Source organism: Musa acuminata, chromosome BXJ2-4 (genome assembly GCF_036884655.1).
Source record: "Musa acuminata AAA Group cultivar baxijiao chromosome BXJ2-4, Cavendish_Baxijiao_AAA, whole genome shotgun sequence".
Classification (NCBI taxonomy): Eukaryota; Viridiplantae; Streptophyta; class Magnoliopsida; order Zingiberales; family Musaceae; genus Musa; species Musa acuminata.
The window spans coordinates 40,770,908-40,797,530 of NC_088341.1; the positions used below are offsets into that span (position 1 = coordinate 40,770,908).

The 26,623-nt window shown below is 36.3% G+C and overlaps 3 protein-coding genes across 8 annotated transcripts; 1 reads left to right on the forward strand and 2 right to left on the reverse strand.

The window, feature by feature from the left end:
- The first annotated feature begins 521 nt into the window (after positions 1-521).
- LOC103982967 (myosin-binding protein 7) lies at positions 522-5,940 on the forward strand. 2 transcript variants are annotated; one of them, XM_009400077.3, is made up of 3 exons: positions 522-2,006; positions 5,277-5,323; positions 5,414-5,940. In XM_009400077.3, the coding sequence occupies exons 1-3, from the start codon at positions 723-725 to the stop codon at positions 5,511-5,513; spliced, it is 1,431 nt and encodes a 476-aa protein (XP_009398352.2). In that variant the 5' UTR covers positions 522-722; the 3' UTR covers positions 5,514-5,940. The 2 variants fall into 2 exon arrangements, with proteins under 2 accessions (XP_009398352.2, XP_064961982.1); XM_065105910.1 differs by lacking the exons at positions 5,277-5,323; positions 5,414-5,940 and adding an exon at positions 4,743-5,259.
- Positions 5,941-7,089: 1,149 nt separating this feature from the next.
- LOC103982966 (calcium-dependent protein kinase 10) lies at positions 7,090-12,770 on the reverse strand. The gene is made up of 7 exons (XM_009400076.3): positions 11,426-12,770; positions 10,017-10,160; positions 9,698-9,850; positions 9,180-9,295; positions 8,302-8,469; positions 7,505-7,729; positions 7,090-7,404 (listed from the first exon to the last, which is right to left on the reverse strand). Exons 1-7 carry the CDS (start codon positions 12,249-12,251, stop codon positions 7,282-7,284), a joined length of 1,755 nt encoding a protein of 584 aa, XP_009398351.1. The 5' UTR covers positions 12,252-12,770; the 3' UTR covers positions 7,090-7,281.
- A 5,840-nt stretch (positions 12,771-18,610) lies between these two features.
- On the reverse strand, positions 18,611-26,394 carry LOC135585086 (axial regulator YABBY 5-like). Of its 5 annotated transcripts, none has more exons than XM_065102304.1 (6): positions 25,938-26,394; positions 24,155-24,274; positions 23,654-23,780; positions 23,270-23,318; positions 23,046-23,121; positions 18,611-18,933 (listed from the first exon to the last, which is right to left on the reverse strand). In XM_065102304.1, exons 1-6 carry the CDS (start codon positions 26,004-26,006, stop codon positions 18,808-18,810), a joined length of 567 nt encoding a protein of 188 aa, XP_064958376.1. In that variant the 5' UTR covers positions 26,007-26,394; the 3' UTR covers positions 18,611-18,807. The 5 variants fall into 5 exon arrangements, with proteins under 5 accessions (XP_064958376.1, XP_064958378.1, XP_064958377.1 ...); XM_065102306.1 differs by having other exon boundaries at positions 24,155-24,331; positions 25,938-26,350; XM_065102305.1 differs by having other exon boundaries at positions 23,654-23,771; positions 25,938-26,345.
- Positions 26,395-26,623: the final 229 nt, after the last annotated feature.

A 26,623-nucleotide genomic window follows, 5' to 3' on the forward strand; every position in this document is an offset into this window, starting at 1 on the left:
TAGTATTATTGAAAACATCATAAAGTATTGTAAAAAAAATACTATAAACAAAATTTGTATAAAAATAGTTTTTATAATATTATAATATTTTTTGACATTATTGAAAACATTATAACATAATATAAAAATAACTATGACCGGAGTAGTTTTGTGTGTGTATGTGATTTTGTCACCTCTTTTAATCTTTTGGCTTGGTATGAGTATGGCATATATTTTTAATTTTTGAGTGGATATGAATAATGATATACCCCATTTTCTCACAAATTTTCTTAGGCTTATATATATATATATAATAATAATAATAATAATAATAATAATAATAATAAATAGCTTTCTATAATAATAATGATTTTCTATAATAATAGCTTTTACATCTTGTTATACGTTATTTTTGTAAGATCACGGTGAAAAAGAATTAAGGAAAAAAAGCAAAAGAAAGTATGTAAAATAACTGATAATAATAATAATAAGATATTTATTTCTAGGTGGAACCGTTGTTTGTTGTGCTTGTCGGCGTCTTTGAGAGTTGAGAGCCCACGTCAGCTTTCTGTAATATCGCATTCCCGGCAACTTGCAACCTTTTGCCCCTTTTGCGCATAACCTAAATTTGGTCAGAATCCTCCTCCGCCTCCTGGTCTTCAATCGAATTGGTCCGAATCCGAACGTCGAAATCGATCGAAATATCTCACCTTTGTCGTCTTCATGCTTCCTCTCGATCCATCATGGATCTGGACACGCTATCCCCACCTGGCCCCTCCTCCTCCTCCTCTTTCTCCGCGGCTGCTGCCGGCCGCCTCTGCCCCTGCGCCTGCCCCTTCTGCTGCCGACCTTCCTCCCCCTCCTGGCGACGCTCCATGAAGCGCCGGCTCGACCCCGACGCGGCCGATCACGGCCCCGCCCGGGTGGAGGTCGAGGACGAGGTGGCTGCCCTCCGAGAGGCCGTGGCCAGCCAACAGGAGACAATCCAGGAGCTCTGCGCGGAGCTCGACGAAGAGCGAAACGCCGCCTGCTCGGCCGCGAGCGAGGCCATGTCGATGATCCTCCGTCTCCAGCGCGAGAAGGCCGAAGCGCAAATGGAGGCCCGGCAGTTCAAACGCTTTGCCGAGGAGAAGATGGACCACGACCAGCAGGAGCTGATCGCGCTCGAGGACCTCCTCTTCAAGCGCGAGGAGGCCGTCCAGTCTCTCACCTTCCAGATTCAGGCCTATAGGCACCGCCTTCTGGGCTACGGTTTCGACCCTGGCGCAGTCGACGTTGCCCCCTCTGGTGGCTCTGTGAACGACGAGCCCGAGACCCCTCAGTCCAACGAGAGTCCCACTTTTGAATACACTCCTTTGAAGTGCACCTTAACCAATGGTGTCGAACGCGGAGAGGATTATCTCGATGAGGCTGCTGATCTTGAAAAATATGCGTTCGGTGAAACGCCACATGGCAGAGAGGACCTCGAGAATTTGGAGCAGCGGATTTGTCAGCTTGAGGCATTGCCGGACACCAGCAGCATGCTGGAGAAGGGCATCATCCAGGAGCCACCGGGATCATCGAGCCATTTCAGGCGATCATCCACCCATAGCTGTGACTCAGTTATGGGCATGACTTCACAAGAACCAATGAAAGAGGGAGAATTCCCTGCCTCGATGGACAGGCCATTGGACGACAGTGATGACACTGATGACATGAGCGATAGGGTGTACACAATTGATTCAGTTCATGGGGTTCCAATGGTCCATTCCTCTGAGGATGGCATGGAGAAGGGGAAGAGAGGGGAAATAGATGGAGGGGCAGAAGGTGGGAGTCCAGATATAACGAATCTGTACACGAGGTTGCAGGCGCTTGAGGCAGACAGAGAGTCGATGAGGCAGGCTATAATGTCGATGCAAACTGAGAAGGCACAATTGTTGTTGCTCAGACATATAGCACAGCAGCTGCATAAGGAAGTCTCTCCTGAGAGGAGAATCACCAAAAAGAAATCTTCAATTACAAATTTCTCTATTGTTTCCATGCTTAAGGTACTCTTCTTTTAAATTGTTCAATCAAATTAATCTTAGTTGTTGGGGATTTGTAACATATTACTCAGGCATCTGCTATCACATTGGAAGATTAGTTGTTACATCTTCTTGAATATCTAGTCCAACATTTGAAATTTATGGTGATAATGATAACTTAAAGCATTAGAATTGTCATCATCGGGTCTGATAGGATAATCGATTCATTAAATTTATTGAGTCTTAATTACTAACTCAAGATGCTTAAGTCCAAGGTAACAGTGTCTATCATGCTCTTATAATTTGATTTAATTTTTCTCCCACTTAAAATGTGAGATCAAATTATGCATGTTACAAAAATAATGTAGCAAAGACAATGAAATCTAAACAATTTTATTAGATGCAAATATGTTATATCATGGATAATATGAAAAAAAAAACCACACATTATCTTTAAATTTTATTTGTAAAAGAAAAAAAAATTGTAACTTCCTCATAGTAAAAATAAAAAATAAAATTGATGTAGATTAATATGTCAATTTTTTATGTTACTGACAAATTTGTTCCGTAATTCTTTAATACTTAGCTTGTTTGTATATGGTGTCAAATGGCATTGACCAACAATTTGTCAACAAGCTCCAAGATAGTGGTGAAGCTTGAGTTCTATCATGTAATAATTTCTTTGATGTTTATGCCTGGTCCAATCTGCTCTTCTGTACTTATACTAATTTACTTGGTAATAAATCAACACTTTTTCTGTGAAAGAGATGGTGATTTTCTTATCCTTTTCAGATGGCTGATCAATTGTTTAGGAGAGTTCATACTTCAATTTGAATTGTGCATCCAACTCTTCAAGGACCATGGCCTAATTCTTGAATTGGTTAGACAACACGAGAACAAGGACTACCATACATCAAGTAGAAAAAATGATGATGCATCACATGTTTTTCTTTTTGTGGAGATGCCATTGATCTTCATTGTTTGTAGTGTATTAATCAACAATGTTATGTTGGTGACCTATTCCTTCAAATTTGTAGAATTTGATTTCAGTGTCAACTTTTGAGTCAATGTTGGAGAAATTTGTCTTTTCAAATGAAAGAGATTTTTATTGGAACTTGGAAAAAAAAGGTTTAAAGTTTAATGGATAGGTCAGAAGAAGATTTCTTTAGACATTTTGTGAGTGGTTCTCAGATGAGCTTCAATTTTAGTGCTTAATAGTTGACTCAGTACTTGATTAATTTTATAATAGCTCCTTTGGCTTTCATGGGATAACATTTAATGATGATGAAATTACATAGATCAAAAGCAAGAGAACAAACAAAATTGTTTCGGCATCATTTTTTTTACTTATTTCACTTCCATTTTTCTTGTCTTGTTTAGGTTTTGAAAACAAAAAACATGCGTCATATTATTAGTGAGTTAAGGTCCAAAATAAAAGTTGTTGGCCTTGATGAAAATAGAGAAAAAGAAGGCACATCTAAATCAATAGTTTTAGCTCCAATGGTTAGAGACAATGGATTGCCTAGTTCAGTTTATGATGCCAGAGTGGTATAATTCAGGCATTGGCTTAATTTACTAGAGGACTTTAAACAGTGATATCTGATCAATCAACTTAATTGGATGAGCATGTATTCTGGGGAAATCTGACCTGTGTTTTTGGTGTGATCAGATTCTAAAAAAAGCCTAATTTGCAATTGTAGTACTCTGACCTTTGACGAAGCTGCCACCCTTGACAAAGGCTTAGCTGTTGATTACATTCAATAAATGCAATGACCCAACCCCATAAGTTATATCTGGTGATAACCTCAACAGTGGTGAAGGGTAGTAACAAGAGGTTCATTCTGTTTACATTATCAGCAGAGTCTATGGGGCTTCAGTTCTTTTAGTTAGAATTTATTTTCATAGTCTGAGCCAAAAAAATGTATATATTTGTGCGTATAAGAATAGATTAAAAAAATAAATGAGAAACCCTATTGTGCATCCTTCTTCAACACATGGTACGATTTTGAACTGTAGATTTGCTTTGTTTTTTTTATTCTGAAATTAGTATTATGCGTGTCAGGGTAAATTGGTATTGTCTTTATCTCACCCATGTATAAGTAAGTAGTTTTTCATGTAGCAAGTTTCTTTGATTAATTTTCTTAATAAATGGTTTTTTGTGGATAAATAATAACTCTCCTAAGATGTATGGCATGCTAAGGTACATGTACTGTGCATCATAATGAATTTCAAATACATTTTAAATTTTAAACCAAAGAAATATATTTATTCCAGCGAAAATAGTTGCTTGAGTTTCTCTGAATTTACTAGATTTGATGTCTTTTTAGCTAGTTTTACAAGTTGAACAATCTCAAATGAGTGTTGATATGGGGATGTTTACCAATTCTAGTACATTATGAACTCAGTGAGGAACTTTTTCTGGCTTACTTTAATTCCACCAGGACTTAGATTACATAACTTTCATCAGTTGGCTTCTCTTTTAGAAAAACTAGTAAGGTACTAAAGTTCCACTGAGATTGAGACTGAAATTGGCGAATGCTAGAAACTCTTCGTTTTAATTCAAACAGACAAACAAAGATCCAGTTAGTTTCAATCAAAGAGTCTAAAGGGACAAGGTCCTAGGTGTGCTTGATTGTCTGATGGTATCTCATTTAGAAAATTTCTGCCGGTAGAAGTACTCAAAATTATGAAAACTATTGTTGTGTTGGCAGTGTAATTGAAAATCCTGTCTCTAAATTTTAATTCCATTTTTTCTGTTAGAAAACACAAAACAAACACTACACTACCAAATGGGAGGATACATGTTCAGTGATACAAAAGGACCCTACCCTTGGGATATACATTCCAGTGATTCTTTAGCTTAGCGAGTTGGATGCTAGAAGTTCATGATCCATGACAACTCCATGTGGTCATAACTTAGGTCTTTGAAGATGTGCAAATGAAAGGCTAGAACTTTCAACTTAATGTTTTGTGTACTTCACTTCTTTACTAATTGTTCTTTTTTTCTTGACGCAATCTCTATTGTTGGCTTGCTCAACCTTTCAAATATCATTGTCATGATCTGGTGAAGTTCTAATATTTTGCCGATCTCTATTGGATTCTTCAAATCTTGAAGACCCACTGTTCGCGGAAGACATAAAACTGTAATTTGTGAAAGTTATTTTTGCACACATCTTGATATATACTGCATATTTGCTTGAAAGCTCCATTGTTATAGTTCAAGAGTCATAATTCCTTGTTCTATAGTATCGTTGCCTTGAAGTTAAAAGGTTCTTGTTGTCTTGCCTTTTTCAGTGGATAATGTCATTTATTGTCTGGAGAAAGAAAGCGTCACGAATTAAGTATGTGTATGTTCTGTTTTTTTTTTCTATTTTATTTTACATTTTTGTTTATCATCTTATGAGGATGCTATAATATTAAATGTTTGTTAGGTACACATTTGGGTCATCAAATAACGTCGGGTTGCTGCTGCTTCTGGACAATTCACCTCGAATTAGTAACTGGAGTTGTATCACTAGAACACAAGGATGATCCCAGCTATGTTGTTCCACTAGTTTCTGATGAAAGCAGATAAGATTGATGTTAGCGTGTTGTTGGTTGATCATACTTTTGTGTTTGGAAGTGCTTTTTTGTTGTGGGGATCACATTTGGTCCCTCCTCCGATTTGCTTGGTTTTCATATTGCCTTATGTAATTGCTTTCCAAGCTTGAGGGTGTCCATGTGGTTTACAAGTAAACCATGGTCTTGTATAGTTAGATGTGCTATTGATTCTTGAGATTGATCTTGTAAAAAGTTTCTTGGTTTGTATCCAAGGCAAAATTGGAACAGGTGTTCCAGTTACACTTTTTGAGTGTGATTTCTCTACCTTCACCTCATTTATGTATGTGGAATGTTGTACCTTGTTGGTGGTTCACCATTTGATTGTGAATAAGATAAGAAAATGCCTCGGGTTGGAGTAGCTGTGGATTTTTATTCACCATCTTGTGCTTGTAGTTGCAGCTTGTCTCAATTTCTGGATTTGGTTGTTGATGTTTGTTCCCTAATGAGGATTGTTCTTTCTTTCTCTCTCTCTCTCTTCACGATTACAAAATACTGCTGCTTGTTATTGTTTCTATTTTGTGCTAGGTTGTTTTATGTGGAGATTTTGTGACATGTTGGATTCAAAGAATGGTGTTCATGTTAATTTCAACGTCTCAGCTGTTTAGGATAAGCCATATGAATCTTTTCTTGTTATTAATCCAAAGTAATATTCTTATTTAAATTAAGAATATTTAAATCTTTATCTATAATGTTTTTCTTAGCATTTTTGAATTGCAAATCGTCTGTGAAATAGCGATTTTTTGTAAGGGTGAAATTGATTCTCATAACATCACGAGGCGGTTTGCAGTGGAACAACACATGTTGTTATGGTTTTATGTCTTCATATTTGAAATGAATATTTTATTTAATCACTAATAAATTTTCATCTATTTGATCACTAATAATAATTAAGCTTAACAATTTTCATCAATATGATTCATGATAATTTTCTTGATTTATGACTTAACACCATATAACTTAACACTATTTAACTTATCTTAGTTTACAAATACTCATCCACACCACCAGTTCTAAAATGATTCATAAGGATGAATTCCTCATTTGTGCTGATTACAAGCAAAATAGGTTTGGTGAGACTCCCCATCACTAAGCATTGGTTAATGTAGTTTTGGAATGATAAGGCTCCCCATCACCACTTTCTTATCCTTTTAACTATTTTGGTACATCCATTCGTTTTCTAGTTTTTCTTGTTCATTTAGATTAACAAAAAAAAAAAAAACTTATTTGAAGGCATATGTAATATTTACACCTTTCATAAAATATGAAATCTGGATATCCAATCTTAGATATAAAATTAGATGTTGATTTATAGATCATGATTACTGAAAATATGTTATCTTGCAATGTAGATCGTAGAAGGCAAATTTCTACGTCTCAAGAGATAAATATAAAAATAATATTTCAGTTAATTATTGGCTCTAGAGAATAAACATGACCAGTAGCAAGTTACAATTTAGGACAGTTATAGTGACAACAAGAGACTTCCATCCAACAAGAGAAACCATGCTTTAAGAGTTCTTACAATTGGAAATCTCCAACAAATTGGATATATTCAAATATGTCGTTTGAATTTGATCATACATTGCAATTCTTGGGGCACCAATGCTCTCAAAAAATCGGTATGGAATTCAAAACTATTACAATAACTGTATGAATGATAGTAACAAAAAAAAGAATATGAACCTCACCGACTACCTCATTATCCAATCTTCAAAGCCTCCCTAAAACCAATACCGAAACTTGCATGCACTCCTTTCTTGCCAAAACCAGTGTTCCCTTTTTGCATCATAGCTACAAATTCATTGTAATCTATGCGTCCGTCCTGCCAAAAGGAGAAAAAGATTCAAGAAACAAGAAAATTGCTTCTCTTATTGTAATTTCGGAACTAAATTAGAAACATATGTCGGAAAAATAAAACTTACATTATCTTGATCCACGTCTCTGATCATATCCTCCAGGCGCACATCTTCTATGCCAAACTCCTGACAAGCCTGCTGCAGTTCGTCTTGAGTTATGTAACCACTCCCATCTTTGTCGAAGTATGAGAAAGCCGCAAATAGATGATCCTCTCTCTCTATCTTGTTTAGATGCAAAGTGGCAGCAATAAACTCGCCATAATCAATGGTTCCGCTGTTATCAACATCTGCCTAAAATTTTCCATTTCCATCCAAGTAGAGGAATAAGCCAACATGGCAGGCAATACAATGCTCACACTGAATGAAATCTTTCACCAAATAATTTGCATGATAGACTAATGATTTTCTTTAGAAAAGAAAGTAAACATTTACAGGGAAAATCAACCTTTTAAAATTTGATTTTCCTCCACAATAAAAGGAGATCATTGTGAATGATATAAGGTTTCTGAACTACTACAGTGTCCCATATAAGCTAATTAACAATGCAAATTATTTGGGCGTTGTGACAGTTGCGATTTCAAAGAATATCATAGATATCATATCATAAACTCTTAGTGGGGGGCTAAAATTTTGCATTTATCACCTGTGCTTAAATATTTTCTATAATTTGTAGGGTTTAATGGACATTCTGTAATAAACATTATTAGTATATATCATATTGGATGAATTGAACACCATTTAGCACTATTAAAGCACAGCCTTGTATAGTTCAAAGATTAAATTACGGTAAGAATAAAATTCTTGATAGTAAGTTTCAGTTAATAGATACACATTATCTAAGCTCTCAGAATTAAGATACCTACCGCCTGCATAAGAGCATAAATTTCTGACTCCTTGAGATTAGCACCAAACTTTTCCAATCCAGCCTTCAATTCTTCATAGGTTATCTGTCCACTGTTGTCTGTATCTATCATCTTAAACATCTCCTTAAGGCCAGCAATTTCATCTTCAGAAAGATGTTCAGCAATAACCTATATAAGGGAGTATTTAAATCAAACAAATAATACAAAAACATATATTTTTACATTTAAATCAGCATAATGGCAAACAAAAAACAAATGATTGTAGTTCCGGATAAAGAGTGCATTTGCACAGAAAGCTACAGGAGAACATAGGAATAAACTATCAAACAAGTAGCACCCAAAACAAAACAGGAAAGAAAAAACATGAGAAATTCGACTATATCACTGAATAATATAGCTATTAGATATATAAAGATAAAAAGACAAGGATGAAGCTTCTACAATGAGGGTCCCTTCTTAACATAAGCCAGATAGCTAAACCACCAGAACATATAAGCCTGCATCGGTTATGGGTGGTCATTCTCACCGCTTAAAGAAGAAAAGATTGCAGCCTGAAGATGAAAAATATGGCTCAACAAATTGTATAAAGGACATGATTATTGAGCAAACTTGTGGTTAACCCAAAACTACTAGCCTTGGGGAATTATATGTACGAATCATCTGAAACAGAAAAATAACAAGTAAAAAACAAAATTGCAACAGTCAACATTCTTTGCCATTGTGATTAAAAGACATGCATGACAACATCTGCATTTAACTAATGATCACAGCCAGCATTATATAAACAGTTTGCAACTTCCAAAGTTGACTAAAAATTTGTTCTGTAGATTTGTTCGTCAATCATTCATTACTTTTGAAGATTATGATTTATAGCTTACTCTGATAGCCATCTTTTTGAGTTTGTTCATTGCAGAAAATTGTTTCAATCGAGAGAGAACAGCAGAATCCAGAGGCTTATCAGGAGCCACTCCATCAATCTGAACCCAAGGATGACCTGAGAGGAAGAAAAAAAATTTAGCAATTTAAATCACCATAGAACTAAACTGTCAAAATTTTCTATCAAGCATAAGATTTTCACAATAGGCAAACTAGCTGACAAGCCCATTCAAGCTTTCCAACTTCTGTATAGAACTGGATGATGATGCTAATTTGAGAGCCAAACTCACAAAGATTAAACAGGTAATCAGGTGGCATTGCTTAATCAGAGTCAGCCTAGGTTAACTTAAGTCACACCTATCAAAACTTAAGTCAAGTGTCTCTTTATCCACTGTTATCGCCAAGGTATTTTCGTGCAATAAGTGAGAGACCATTCTAAAAACAAATCATGAATTTTCATTCTCAGAATTGTTTCAGATATTTCTGGTGAATACCATCTAATTGAAGCATTAGAACTTACATAGAACTTCATGGGCAGTCATCCGCCTCCTGGGGTCCCTAACAAGCATTCTTCTTACAAGATCTTTGGCACTTTCGGATATGCTAGGCCATGGATCTGACTGAAAGTCAAGTGTGCCATGTAAAACCTCCTCAAATATGCCTTGCTCGGTTTCTGTGTGTGATGTAAATTACAGAACATATTAACTGAGGTCATAGATAAATAGATTTTACAGTAAAAGTTAGATATATCAGTATAAACATGCAAATAAACATGGTGATATATACCAATGAACTGTTATAAACTCTAAGCTAACATAAGTGAAGGATAAAATTATCACCAGCCCAAAATGGAGGGACACCACTCAGAAGAATATAAATGATTACCCCTGCACTCCAGACATCTGCCTCTGGACCATACCGTTTTTTCAGAACTTCTGGTGCAACGTAATAAGGGCTACCAACCACATCAGTGAATATTTCTCCTGAAAAAGAGAATCTGACAATTAACAGACCAGACAAAGGATAATTCAAGTCTTGCTTACAAAGGAAGCGAATGATAGATGTAGCTCATGAGATTAGAGGAGAATAAGAAAGAGATTTTTCCTATATGATTCTGTATCTAGCTTTCTACAAGGCATTCCACATTGAAGCACTTCATAGAATAGTTAAAGATATCTAAAGGCTCATACGTAATGATGGTAGGCACAATCTACCATTAGGCTAAAATGGAGTTGGACCACTTCTCTATTCTATTGAATTGTCATTATAGAAGTGTTTTCTAAGAAATGGACTAGTTCAGAAATGTGGCTGGAGATTGTATTCAGATGAAATACACCCTGGTACATCTGGAATCAGGACTTCATTTTTAATGTTAGAATCTAGATGCATGATTGTTGTTTCACAGTTTTGCTAGTGGTGTATCATGGTCTAAAAACTCTAAAGTAACATCTCAAAATATTAGTGTATCACAATCCACACAGATGCTGAAACCAAGTAATCTATGTCTCATTTCTCTGTAACTAGCACAATCTTGCATCTGGACTATGTGATTGATGTCAGATTATAGACACGTGCAACTCTGATCCTTAACCGTAGAAACGAGGATTATACAAAGAACTCTATGATAAATGAGAGGAAAAAGAACAGAAGACAAGGACTATCTATCAAGTTCACTAATTGCTGTTGCTAAGTTATAAATAAGTTCATGCTGATACCACCTCTTTGACATGTGGTCAAGGGCAGAAGGCCTTTCGTGTCTCCATCTGCAATATAGCCAGGTCATAATTTATTTGATGACTCTGGCCTGTGCCCAAGTCATAATTTACAGCATTCAACTTTATTCTCCAATTCAACTTCTCCGTTTCAAACAACACAGCTCATAAATCAGGTTCCTATTAAGTGTCATAACCAATATGGGGCTATAGATGTTGAAGTTAGAGAAATCTTGAGTTATAAAATTTTAAGTGACTTTCTCAAGGAAGAAAAATGGTTGCCAATTGCAAAAAAGTTAGTGGTACAAAATTGCCCATACTGTACTGGGAGGCAAAGAGAAGAAGATGTATATACTAATCTAAAGAATATTTAGACACTATTTTCTCAGCTAGATCCATGGTGTTGCACATCCAATATACTGAATGACAATGATGTTGAGTCAGGTTATAACTTATAAGAGATCACAAAAAGACATGAGATAATTCAAAAGCAAGAATATACACCAAAATAGATGCACATGGAAGAAGAAGAGTACCTGGTTGGAAGAAAATTGACAATCCAAAATCGATAGTCTTAAGACGTGCATCCTCCATTTGGTTAACAAAAAGAAAATTCTCGGGCTTGAGGTCACGATGCATGACTCCCATTGAATGACAGGCTTCCACGACACCCACGATCACCTTTGCAAGCTCTGCTGCCTTTCTTTCAGTGTAATGCCCCTTCTGAATGATCCTATCAAATAACTCACCACCAGCACACAACTCCATGACCACATGAACAGCAACAGCATCTTCGTAGGCCTCCTTGATGGATATTACGTTTGGGTTACCAGACAAATGATGCATTATCTGGATCTCTCTCCTAACATCGTCCACATCCTCCTCAGTTGTCAACTTCCTCTTCAGAATGGATTTGCAAGCATATTCCTTGCCGGTTGCCTTCTCAATGCAGAGATACGTCGTCCCAAACTGTCCCTGCCCCAGCTTGCGACCTAAGCTGTAAACGTCCTTCAAATTTTCGGTTTTGCTCTTCAATACAAATTCAACCTGAAGTCCTGCAACGCTTGAGGCTCTCTTGACATGGTTGGGTTTCGTGGGTTGGTCTGTTGGAGGCCTTTCAGGTGCCGGCTTAGACTCTGCTTCGGGGACTTTGGCTGGCTTCGCCTCGTCATCTTGAATCTTAACCGGTTGGGGCGCGTCGGTATCTGGTTTAGGTGGCGTCGCTTCGGTTCCCTCGCCGGTGGCCTTGCCATTGGAGGTCGGAAGATCATCCTTGTTCGATCGGTTACGCCAAATGGTAGCGGACACTGATTGGAAGAACCCATTCTTCGAGAGGCTCGGCCCAACACATGTATTCCCCATCCGATTCAGCAATCAAAATTCCCAGCGACTCCTCTTCGGCATTTTCTCGAGAAACGCCAGGACGTACTCACGCAAAATGCAATGCTAAATTCCAGACTCCGGACCAATAAAATTTCCAGCTAGAGCTGCAACTCTAAGGGAAATACACATAACAGCCGGATCTCGCGGGCGAACACACGTGCAAAATTCGATTTTTACGTGACGCAATCGAAGAACAAGGAACGAGAACGAAGGGGGATCAAAGAAAGGCGACGCCCTTCGGCAAAAAGCAACGAGACAACGGAACCAGGCGACGAAAGGATGGGGAGAAACTCCAACAAAACCCTAGAAATCCCTCGGCCGGTGGAAATGGGCCTGTTCCTGCACAGAAACCTGCTAATCGCTACAGCACGATTTGGAGGCGATGCCTCGTTGGGCAGGGAGATGCGGAGGAACAGGTGCGCAACGATCAACGAAGCGGTCCGATAACCGGCAGTTCTCCGTCTCATTGATTGGTTCTTCTTGGAGTCCAGAACGAGGACGTCCAATTGAGGAAATTTCTTATTAATTATTATTCCATTTATTAATTTATTAATTCTTTTTTTCTTTTTTATGAAGATATGATATCTCTCTCATCCCCGACACCATCAGTTGCGTTTTCACCGTCCGATTACTTTCGTACTAAAATCACGACCGCAAGCCGAGAGACGACGAATCTCAACCGTTATACTCTTCGAACGCTAACCAACAAGTTACCCTGGTGCTGATTGGACTTATCAGGAAGGCCTTCCGTTGCCTTGTCACGATTGGTTAGAGGGTGCGAGAGCGGGTGGTCGGCGAAGGAGTTCCAACAGAATTTTCCTGGCCGTTTACAGTTGGCCCGTCCCATCTTCGTGCTTCATTGGCCTCCGACGGTGGGTCACGGATGGGCCCCATAATCTTCAGTAATCCCCAGACAGGTAATTATTTTAGAGGCTAAATATATTCTCTGGTGATTTAATGGTGGCAGAAGGATCCACGTTTTAATATACGAGTGGGGTCGAAGGCTGCACGCTGTTCTGGCAGACACTTAGATCACCCTTGAAATGTCGTGCGAAGTATGATCACCCAAGAAAGAGCAACCATCGGAAGACCCCAGTAACCGAGTGGGTCAAGTAAGAAGGTTCACCCGCTAGGTTAAGTCTTAGGGTAAGAATAAGATCTAAGATACGTAGAAAAATACGCCTATTCTGTACGCGTAAACTATACGACGGCGGCGACGTAGAAGCGGTTCCATTACGATACGTTTTCTTTCCTCACTCTCACTATCTCCTTCCCTACCTTTCTCTCTCTCTTTCCATCGCGATTATAGCATTCCCATGATGAATTATACATACATACAAATATCATATACGGTTATTTAAAGTTATTATTCTTCTATATACGCTTCTGGAGCCCTGAAGTCTCATTTTTTGTCGATATGGCTCTGAATCCGATCCTTCTGTGCATATCAGTGCAACATTATAGATGTGGATTTCAAAGTTGATTGCTTGCTATCATTGTCTGACTTCGGTCAATCTGATACGGTGCCACCGTTGTGTTCCTGTTGAATTAGAATTGGGTTCCAAATAAGGATGATTTGGAGATGGAAGATCATATCATGTTACTACTACCTCACACAAAACGTAGGCAGGTGCGGGTGCAATTGTATATGTGCATTGCTACATTCAGATTCTCGATCTATTGCATGCAGTATGGTATGATAAATAGAATGGAAAAGAGTTGGAGGTGTTCTGATGGATGAGATTCTAAATCGTTAGATGTGTTAACAACTAAACATTTACAAGAAAGGTAGCTTAATGCACAAGGCTTTTGACAATGCATGATTTGGAAGGGACAATGTATACGGTTTTGCTACGGCAAGTACTAGAGAAATCGTTTCAGTAACTTGAGCTGAAGAAGAAGGGTTGGGGGAGGATGAGGAGGAAGAAGAAGGAAAGGAGGAGATGTATTGGTCAACTAACGACAGACGAGATAGCTCCCGAGGAGAAGAGACACAAACCCTGAATACAAGCTTTTTATGTGAAAAAAAGAACTGGATCCGAACCACCCATGAAGGGGCAATTCATGTCTCGATTTACGCCTTGACCGATAAATATCGGTCCATCCCAACTGGTCCAGTAGGTTTCGAATTCCTTGATGGATACTGTCAATGCAAGTTCACCAAACTGTAGTGTCTAATGTCTTCGATGACATGATATAAGTTCACCAAATTGTAGTATGAAGGGTGTATAACATATTTGAATGTGTAATATAGTTAATATATTTAACTTTTGTTATCTTCTTTATTGATGTTACGAAGGAATATTTTTTAATTTTTTTGCATAAATTTAATTTGATTATCATATAACAGGATCGAATTTTGCTAAATTTCTTATGTGTAATGGGATTACATCAAGATTATGATCTTTGATCAGAATAATGAACGTAAGATGATTTAATGCACGACTATTATTTGCCATCACCGATGTATTGGTTTGATGAAGCCGCAAAGACCCTAAAAGTTTACAAGTTGTAAGATATGAGAAGTAATCAGATGAGCTTGAATTGTGAGTATGAAACACTCTGTTGACATGAGGTGATGTTTCAGATATTGGAATTGATAGTGTAGGAGGATGGAAGACAACACAAGAGAAAACGAATATAGTTTTAGTTTCCTATTATGTGATTCTCATAATTGAAGACACTCAAATTTTTCTTGAAGAAAATTAAGAGATACTTGTTAAATCTAAGTAGTAAGCTGAATTAATTGAGGGTTCAGATTATATTTTTTTGGATTCAATCGGTTGATTTGATCTTAGATCTTGTGAATATATATGTTTCAAACTTTGTTGCAGAGAGAATAATTGGAAGAGAAAGAAACAGAGAAAGAACAGCACGAGATGAAATGATCAGATCAGATCAGACAGCTCTCTTTCCCTTCGTCAAGTTCATTAAAATGAATAGAATCGGAGGAGCACGAAATGTGGTGCTGCACTCAGGCCTTTGAACGTACATAGTCCAAGTATAGCAAACGTTTTTTACCGTGAAGTGACGTTTCAGGTTTCGGTGCAGAAAGATAGGTAGAGAGAGAGAGATGACTGCTGGAAGAACAACGTGAGAGATGAAAGCATCATCGCAGCTTTCTCTCTCTCTCTCTCCTCAGCATTCGTCGAGCCTCATTTAAATCAATATAATCAAAAGATAGAGCATGGAAGTGACGTTTCAGAGACCGAAAGGAGGGCTGCCAAAAACTTCTCAAGACCGAGAGAGAGAGAGAGAGAGAGAGAGAGCTACACCTACAACAGCATCCTTGAAGCTAGTAGCTTGTGGGCATTGAGTAATGGTGCATGTGACGAAGACACGGAGGGCAAGGTGGTAGGGCACAGGACTGCTCCACCATGAAACTTTTGAACCTTTTTATCGGGAAAAATGAAGCTGTTGGATCCATATGTTTGTGTACAGCATCTTTGTCATTTAAGTAATCGAGCAAGGTAAATAACATAAGTATATATGATGCTTTACTTCATTCATATCATGAAAAGGAATCGCAAATTGATGCCAACAAGTTGTGAACAGCGACGTGAGATGAGAGAGAATAAAAAAATCCAAGTACTGTACTTTGGGCTGAGCCAGGGCGTAGTGGTACTTTAAAGAAGAGAAAGAGAGAAGCAAAATAAAGGTACATGGGTTGGTGGCTAGCCAACTAGCCTTAAATGCACCCTGAGACAGACGTATGTATCACTCTCTCTCTCTCTCTCTCTCTCTCTCTCACTCTCACATACACACACAGAGAGAGATGTATACATCCCTCACACATTTCTTAGACAGACGTATACATCCCTCTCTATCTCTTTCTCTCTCATGCATGCACACGTATACATCCAGCACAAACATATGTGTCCTGAGACAGACGTATCCATTCCTCCCTCTTTCCCACACACACGCACACACTGAAGGCAGAAGTACTCTTTCTCGTACACAGAGACACACAGAGGCAGGTATACGTCCCTCACAAACATATGTATGTATCCTGAGATAGCCACCATCTATATGATTCATATGATGAAACTGTTGTAATCATTAACAGAGTTTCTAAATATGGAAGTTTATATATATATATATATATATCAGTTGAAATTCTAATTATCATCAACAAAAAATATTATGATAATAAGAATATTAAATATATTTTAGATACTATACATATTTTATATTTTTTAACTCGAACTAATTATTGGTAACCGTTATGTAAACTGTAGAATGAATATTAATAGAAGATACTTACCAATATATATATATATATATATATATATATATTAATAGAAGATCTATATATGAAGAAATATATGCATGCGATTAAATTCAAGGAAGTATGTATATATGAAGAATATTAATTTATAAATATAAATATAAATATGTATAATTTGCAAGGGCAAAAAACGTTATTATGAGACTTTGCAAAAATAGGTACGTCAAATCCTGATGCCACAATATCACTATTTATTCCTTGGAATCCACCGGCGTCGTCGTCGTCTACGGTTGGCTTTCAATATAGCAGGCCTGCAACCGCCTGCAACCGCTGCTGCTGCTGCTGATGGCGGTGGAAGTGATATCATCTTGCGTTGAATTCACGGAAGACCAAAAAGAAAGAGGGAGAGATTCGTGGGAGGGAGTGTTCTTGGCGTGTTCCCGGTTGCAGAGCCCTACACATTCTGAAACACTGTTGACTGTGACACTTCATCACCTCACCACATTCCCAGTCACTGTTGATATGACATTTCATCATCTCACCATTCCCGTTCTCTCTCACTCTCTCATGCATATATTAATGAACTTGTCATCATGTATAAACACATCTGTTTACATGTATAGGATTACAGATGTGTCTGTTTACATGTATAAACCCTTTGCTGATATTGAAGCCTTTAGATCTCATCTAATTTATATTTGTTCTTGTAAGTCCTGAAACTTCCTTCTTGATGCTTGGTAGAACACTTTGCTGCATACTTTGTTTTACTTCTTTTTTATGAATATGCTTATATTTACAATCTTTGTTATAAAGAAATTGGAAAGAAGAAAAACTTTTGAGATATATTTTGTAAAAGTCCATCTTGCTTTTCTTTTTATGTAACATGTTTAGTGTGCTCCCAAACAAATTGACACTAACTTTATGTAACTTATTTATCTTTAGTGTCTATTATGTTTGGAGTACTTGATATATGATTGATAGAACTCATCAAATGATTAAATTCCTACCTGTTAAATATCCAATGCAGTCCTACAAATATGAGATGGATAACCAATTTATTTCTCTATACTGCTGCATTTGTAGATGAGAAATCTCCCCACATCACTGTGACAGTGAATATCTGAACCCATGTCAGCTTGTTATTTAAGAAGCAGTTCAGTCAATCCTGTGAGATTTCCCACAAAATTCAAAGCTAGTTTCTTCTGTATACCACATTCCATCACAAGTCAGCCTATGAACATAGACAAAGGACGTATAGGTTATAGGAGCTATGCATATCTACTCAGAAGTATCAGCTAATGCTCTATTATTGGATTATGATTTTATCTACTCTAAGCACAGATTTCAGCTTTATGAACATAGGCTAAGAATGCATAGGGCCACCTTAGTTGTAGCTACAAACAAGCAAAGTAACCAATAATTAACTGACGTTAAATAGTAATACAAATAGATATCATATATCTAGATAGATATCATAAAGTGAAGAAGAAATATGATTTCACAAGTGTCTTATGAATTAATATATATGCTGCATAAAACTCCTTTTACCATGAAACTACATTTCCACTTACAAGGAGCAGAAAAAAAAACATTATCAATCATCTACTTATTCTCCTGATTGAGCACATAATAAGTCTAAGTAATGCCAAAATATAAAAAAAGTAGCTAACTATTATAAAATATGAAAAAAATTATTGTTTAATCTTTAAGTATTTTGAGGTAATTAAGGTGCATGAAGATTCACTTCGGATATATCAGGATTAATTGAGTCTGCAATGCACCAGCTACTGTTTTAGTGGCTAAAGATATATTGGTGTGTATGAGGGTGAGATTGATGTCTCAACACTATAATACTTCAGATCAAATATTGGCTGTGCTAAATATGATCTATGATGATTGAAACTTCATTAAAAAAAAAGGGGAAAGAGACATGATATTTGAAGCATTCTTGCATCAAGGGAAAAATATGCAGTGTTCATGATGAAGAATGTGACATCAAAGAATTGTCACTAGTATCAACACATAATGCACGAGATTCTAGCCAATATAGGATTTAAGGGGGGTCAAACACATACAATTTACGTGTGACTAATGTTGAAATAGACTAGAGTGAAATAAAATTAAGCTTATTAGGTTTGGCATAGCATAGGATTAATATAAATGATCATGAGTAGCAAAGTGCTTAGAAGGCTTTTTTTCCTATTACAATTAAGTTTCCAAAGTAAAGATACTTAAAATGGACTTCATATTGACCTGCAGAATGCAAGTTCATATACTGCAGCATCTACTCACTCTCCAGATTAATAGTTAGAAGAAACTCTGAGCTTTTTGGCTTCCTGGTGCAGTGACTGTTGCAGCAACTTGTTCATCAGTCTTTGGTTGCTTATTCCCATCAACTGTTAGCCCAAACTGGATATGAGGGAAGTGTGCCCACTGCAAGTCAAACAAAATAAAGTTAGTTCAAATGCAGAGAGAAAGGAAGGAAAAAATGATTTTTGTAAATGCCTTTTTCCTGCTGTAAATTATCATGTAGGTGAATGAAGAAAGGAAAATATATTAAGAGCATTATTCTATTTTTGTTTGTTCTTTCTTGATGGAAACTTTCAAGTGCTTTATGTCAAATATCAGTAACATAAGCTACTTAAGAAACTGAAAAATAAAGGAGTTGCAAAGAAGAAAGGCATGTACATTGTACTTGACTTCAAGAATGTAATGAAATTTCAAAGATACAATAAGGTGATAGTTATAAAAACAATCATGTCCAATAGGGCATTGATGTGATCATAAATATGTAAATCGGGTTACGGACAAGTAGAATTAGCAAAATTAGTGAATTGATCATAAATAGATCTCAATTCTGGTAAAATGTTTGTGTGGCTAACTGTAAAAAATTGATAAGAACTGCTTGTTCTATTAGTAATTTTAATATCCAAGTCGGAAAAATTAATGAAAAAGGACTTGAGACAACATATCACATAATGATGAAAAAGTTCCATGTTAAGGTTAAACCACTGTGTATTTCTGATTCAACTATGATTGTTCATTTTGTCTTACATTGGTCTCCAAAGAAGCATTAATTGAGAGACAGAAACAGTGAAGTGAGATATACCTAAGAGTAAATTAAATTAACCGAATGAATGCAATCAGCTTGGTTTAGTCCATTTCGGGTTGGAGGAGCCAAAAGAACAAAGATAAACAAGATCAATTTTTACTGTTATGAAAATTTTTGCATGTCAAGATGGACTAAGGGCTAGTCCTACATTGAGTTGAACATAATTTTGGATTGTATAGATTGCCAATTGATATATATGTTATACCTTACATCAAATATATGCCACTAGTTTCCATTTTTCACTTTCCATGTAATGAATGCTCAGCCCTAGACATAGTTAACAGGAGTGGCTCCTATATACAGCAAATTGAGCAGGAATTATGTGAGCAGATATATGCTATTAATCTTTGTTCTATTTCATTGTAAACTAGAGTTAATGAGTGCATTGAGAACATTCCTATGAGCAGTGTACTTGTGACATAACATATTGGAGAAAGGGAATGAATATAAGGGGCCATGCTGTGTAGCAAGCCTCCTTTTGTTTACTGCTTTTGGTTTAAATTCCTATCCTTCATCTATGCCACAAATCTTACAGTTCAAACTTCAAACAGTCAATTCCATGCTTCATCTATTCTACAAACCTATACAGTTCAAAAACACACAGCAAAATTGATATTAAAGCTGCGTGAAGTAAATTTAGCCAAATGTTTAGAGTTTAGAGTTTAGGATTTACGGTGAAATCTTATTGACCATGAAACCAAATTTTCACTTAGGGAAAGGAGATAACGAATAGATTGTCACCTATCTGCTTATATCATCTAATTGATCAAGTAATAGCTTTAACTTATGAACAAAACATATAAAAGTATATAATTTATGTATAAAATTAGAAAAAAAATAAAAATTATGGTTTATTCATTAAGTATTTCAATGTAATTATCTTTTAGGAACCTAAGGTAAATATTCACTCCGAATATACTAGGACTAATCGAGTCAAGTTACATTAAAATTTCACTTGTGTTTCTATGATAATTCTCAGATCATGATCGGTCATTTCACTTGTGAATTATAATTATTGAAATTGTTGTTTCATGCATAAACCCTTTTATACCAGTATTAGTTTGAGGAGTAACACAATATACAATCTGATCACACTAATTTTGGTTTCTATGTATTTGGAATATCAAAGAATATGTTTAATGGATGTGATCTTCCATTTTGAGCCCCTGTAATTGATTTTGAGATGGTAGAACTGAAACCCTACTCATGATCGGATTCTAGGTTAAATCTCTCTCTATCTAAATTTTTATATGCATACATATACACACAGAGAGAGAGAGAGAGAGAGAGTTCCACAAGCACTTAACCCATCATGAATGATGACATTCTGATACCACATGATGTTAGTATTCCCAGTACAAACAGAAAGATCACAGTGGTTCAATCGAAAGATAACAATAAGCTACATATTTTTGGTTTTATCAAAGAATTGATTCCATATTTAATCTTTTCTCTTTCCTACATTAATCAAGCCTCATAATGATTAGCCCTACAAATAGGCCAATTTTTTTCTTTATTTTCTGGTGCTTATATCTTTTCAATCATCTCACCTATATATACCCCATCATAAAAAGCTTCATTAAAGAAAATGTTAATTAAGGTTCATGTTCATAAATATCTATGCATGAGTGAATTCTTTTTTGTTAGATATAATTGTGTAATTAAAATTTCATCATCATGGTCTGCAGTTCACAATACACAACACTAGTTACACCTGTATTTTAATCTATATAATTTCATCATTATATCTGTGATGTATTTTGACTTCATAGAAAGTACCTTGAGTAAGATTTAAAAGTATATTAGAAGCTCTTTATATCAGATTCAGGTGGGCTCTTCTTGGAAAAATAGTTGTAGTCAGTAACTTGATCGAAAGACGATATAAAAACAAGTATAATATGGCCGATGCATATGATTACATATAAATTAAGGATTGAGATGTGCTAACTATTGATGCGAAAAATACTTGTTAGAAGCAAATATCATCATAGGGGTTAGCTCTACTGATTCAGATAATAGGTCAATGCAATAAAAGATGGATGAGCCAATATAAGATTCAATATGGTGGTTTGTCATAGATGACCTTTTTAATTGGAATTTGATGATGTGATCCATTACAACATTCAGATTTTAGTTTTCTAAAAAGTAACCTTCTTACCTTTGAAAAATGTCTAGATACTAATTAATTTCTGGCTGGATGAAAGAATCAACCACTCTTTAAGTTCTTATATTAATGATATCTTAATCAACCAATTATTCTTATAAATAATTCAAAAAAATATAGTGTCAATAATATGGCAGTGTAAGGTTGAGCTACTAAAACCTTATCCAATAAAATTTTATACCTAGAATATCCACTTATCAAAACTTAAGGGTATCGAACCTTATCCGACAAAATATTAGACTTAAAATATTGATTCGAGGGTTATATACGATACTCATTTATCAAAAGTCGATGATTCAAAACCTCATCCAATAAATTTTAAGGTGTGTTAGACTCACTTACCAAAGGTTGAGAATCGGAAGCCTCATATGATAAAATTGAACACCTAAAATATTGAGTTGGTCGTGATGATATACTAGACCGATCAATTAAGTATTGAGAGTTCAAGGCCCTATTCAATAAGTTTGAGGATGTCCCATAACTTAGTTGATAAAAGCTTTAGCTATTGATAGTAAGATCTTAAAATCAAATCTCATCTTAACTCTCTTTTTTTTACTTTTGTTTTGCTCCTAATTAACATCACTATATGATAAATAATCAACAAAATAAAGTAGAAATATGTTCTATAGACATTTACAAAGGTGAGACAACCTTTAAAATGTCAAACTATTCCAATGATACTTGAGTTAACTGACTGGTTGTATGCTGTTGCAAGACCTTGCATGGTTCTGTAATGCTTTGCATTGGGATGTTAAGGGTCATTTTAATTAGGAGTAAAGCATCTATAGGAATTAGTGTTTGAAAATAGATATAAATAGTCTTGAACAGTTCACAATCCAATCTATGTAAATGTTGTATTTTTAACATTGATCAATTAATTATAGCGGTTGATGAATTACATTTTGACCAAAAAAATTCAAGTTAATTTATGATGTTAACTACTGTAGATTGTTCTCCAGTCAGGCTGTTTAGCTTCTATGGTGATTACACCAAATTAATTCAGTAGAAAAGCCTCTAATTTAAGATCATCACTCAATAATGAGAAAAATAAGTAAATAATGATGCTACATTTATTAGATCCCACATGTTACTACAGTGAAATTAGTGGATCAGTCAGATGCATCCCCAAGCTATCTTGTACTGATCATATATATTTTGCTCATGGTAAGTAATTGAAGATTTTAACTCATATATATATCTCACAAGCTACTATAATAATAACTTTTCTTTCTTTTATTTATGTGGCAACATTAATTGTGTATTACTTACATTTTTTGCTGCAGTGCTGAATGCTTCTCTGTGGCTGATCTCTGGATTCTTAGCCTTTATCCTTTGTATCTCCTCTCTGCACATGCAGTTAAACACTATGTGAGGCTGTATAATTGTCAGCATTATGGTTTACTTGAGCTGTATAATTGTCATTGTGAGGCTTATCATTTGAATGTTCCATTAAAAAATAATAATCAAACTAATCAAGCATGAGATATCCTCACTTGATAAACTTGTTATATGCAGATGGCACGCGTTGTCTCTTCTCCGGGGCTTTTTTCGAGAAAAAAAAGAAAGAGAAATCAGTAGATTAATCGATAATAGTTTATGCTTAACTAGCATTGCCGGTGATATAATTAAGAAAAAAAATGATGAAATCAACAAAAAGATAGAAGTTATAAGGTATTGTAATTGAATGATGAATAATGTGTTTCAATCTTTTAGTCCATAGGGTATTGTACTCCACACACATACCATTACCATTGTGCAGTCTGTCTAACCTTTGTTGGATGAATGTATACTCAAAAGGTCCTTAAATGACTATCATGCCAATTATCTGCTACTAATCATGAAAATTAGAAGATAATAAGTTAGGTTTAGAGGCTTACGTCGAGTAGGTAGCATTTGTTCTTGATAATTTGGCATTGTGGACAGTAAGGAAGACCTACTAAACTTTGAAGGTGATCCACATTCCATCCTGCTACCTTGAGCTGCTGTGTTGCAGGTCTGCAATTTCTGATTCAAGTGTGAGTGAAGTGCTTGAAAATTTAAACTAAATTATTTGATATATTAACCCTTAATAATATGCATAGCGCATTCAAACACCAAAAAGACTTCTCACCTTTCTCTACTTTGTGCCATACTACTATTTCTTTTTGCCAAAAGGCAACTAATGCTAACCTCTCCGGTAAAGTATATGACAATACATTTAGAGTGGCTAATATACTGATAACATTCATTAATGAGCTACACACCACATAAACTGTGTGTAAGAACACACAGTTTCTGCCATTCCAATGCAGTAGACAAGAGAAAAGAAAGATAGCATATTGAAACCTTTCATCACTGAGCAAAGACTAGATCAAAGATCTTCAGGGAACACTCCAAACCTGGAAATCTTGGAAAGGAAGTCTTTGAAGCAAGTCTCCCATGTTGACAGACAACAGAATTGAACAATGCCCGCATCGTACCGCTACATTGTTGAAGGAGCTGTTGCCAGGAACACTGACCTGCATGATCACCAAACTATCATGGACTTGGAGCTGAGAAAAGCTGGTGCATTATAGCTGCAGTTGCAGAACAGAAATTATTATTGCAGCTTTGTTGTTCTAAGAAAAATGAGTGACAGACAAATCTGGACACAGTTAAAAAGCAAATCTAAGAAGATGAAAAGGAAACTACATATGGAGAACAAATGAGAGTTAGATGGAGAAGGAGAAATGGGAGCATAAAAGAAAGAGTAGTTCGAAGAAGAAAGACATGCACGCAGTCAAATTTAACTGTCTTCGTGAAGAGAGTAGCTGTAAAAGGCAAAAGGTAGGAGGTGGATTAGGCTTAGTAATAAAAGATGAGCAGACTCCTTAGACGAGGATGCGAGGCGTTTACTTTTCCTTTCCCAATGTCGACCTTTTAGAGCTCAATACCTGCAGGACTTTTAGACTTTCTCTCGAAAGGAAGCAAGCGCGCAGTTGCTACTGCCGGAAATCGAAGTGAGTCAGAGTTAAGATGAGCCAGAATAAATCCAACTCAAAAGAAGAAAATAATCCAGGAAAGAAAAAAGAAGAAAGAGCAAGCTGTTCGTCTTCTTATCTCTCCTTTCTGCTTCGAAGGTTATCGAAATCATGAAGAAAAGTTTTGAAGAAAATAAAAGAAACCATAGTGGAAGAAAATGGAGGAAGAGAAGGATGCGAAGAGATGTCATAGGTAGAATTCTCGAAGAATGTGATGAAATCTTTTGTCTTATCGGGAAGAAATATCTCAAATCTGGATAGAAAGGAACCGATTCTGTGACGGATATGAGGATGATCTTGGCCCTCAAAGTTTCCCTTGGTGGGCGGCAAAGAAATTTTGAATCAACGAGACATAAGATCTCATCATTTACAAGACATCCAAGGGAGAATCGGAGACTATTACGTGAGCAAACAAACATCTTTAAGCAACATTTTTTCTACATTCTTTATAAGAAAAGGTAGAAAAGAATCTCTGAGAAAAGGAGAGACCTTTGACCGTACAAGAAACAAAACCTTGGCTTTTGAGTCTAATTGAATTGTATCACCCTGATATAGAAAACAAAAATGAAACCCCCAACAGAAGTACTAAAAAATTGAAGGGTTTTTGTCCAGTAGAAATGAAACTTAATGCTTTGCAGTGGATGTTAAAAAGTGTCAGCTATTTTGCTTTGGAGCATCAACTCATATTTCATAAGAGCTACTTTAGGTGAAGATAGGGCCACTGTTTCCTCATGGGTGGGAACATCCAAACACTAGATATCATAGTTGTCATTCAACTGTCAAAAGTATGCATGTGTTATGTCAAATCATTTGATTATATATTGCTTTCTGCGCCAATTCTATTGTGATAAAATACTCATCCTTATTCCTGTGTTCTACATGGATGGCAGAATGAAGACTAGAAACCAAACAGAACAGGATCAATAAACCTTTTTCTATGACTCAAACATGTGGTCAGTCCCATGACACAATCATCTCAGATATTTACATGCGCTTACTTTCATGATACGGTCACCCTCTTCAAGCTGCAAACCTCCTTAAGAACTAGAAAGATGTTCAAGGAGCTTAGACAAAAGATCTCCGTGCATGATTTGAGTGAGAGGAGGAAGAGAGAAGAGGGGAGAAGAGGAAAAGGTAAAGAACAATCCGGCAAGATCTATACCGCGAGGACGGTGTTGCAGAAGTTGCAGTGGACGTAGCAAATGCGCTCAGGTAGAATTTGGGCAGACATTGCCGATCTCCCAAGGCTAGGAGGAGTAGCCTCTCTACATAAGATGAGGAGGAGGAGGAGGGGGAGGAGGAGGAGGAGGAAGAAGGAGAAGAAGCTAAGAGGTGATGTGAGGAACAAGGCGTATGGTATGCTTGCTTCTGCAATATATAATGAAAGAAAGCTTTCCTAATCTTCTTCCTCCTTTTGGTGTTCTTTGTTTTAGCTGGGGTACAAAAACCAAATGATGATGGTGGTGTGGGAGATTTTGAGGAGGAGGAGAGGTGGAAGGGTTATGATTGATTCAATGAGTTGGTGAGAGTCTACTGGTGCTGTCTTGCCTTTTCTTCTCTCCTGCTTCTGCTCACCAGCATGTGAGGGTGGGATGTGACTATTAATGCAGAGAGAGAGAGAGAGACCACTTCTTTTAAGTTCCTTTTGATTTTGGCAGACTCGTTTTTGAGTTTGATGATGTGTAGTTATCTAGCTACTTAGTGGCAACAAAACAGTGCTTTACTTTCAAGTTGATGAGACAATAGGATTTTGTCTTCTTTCTCTCTCTCTCTATCTCTCTCTCTCTCTATATATATATATATATATATATATATATATATATATATATTGTTATATTGCTGATTAAT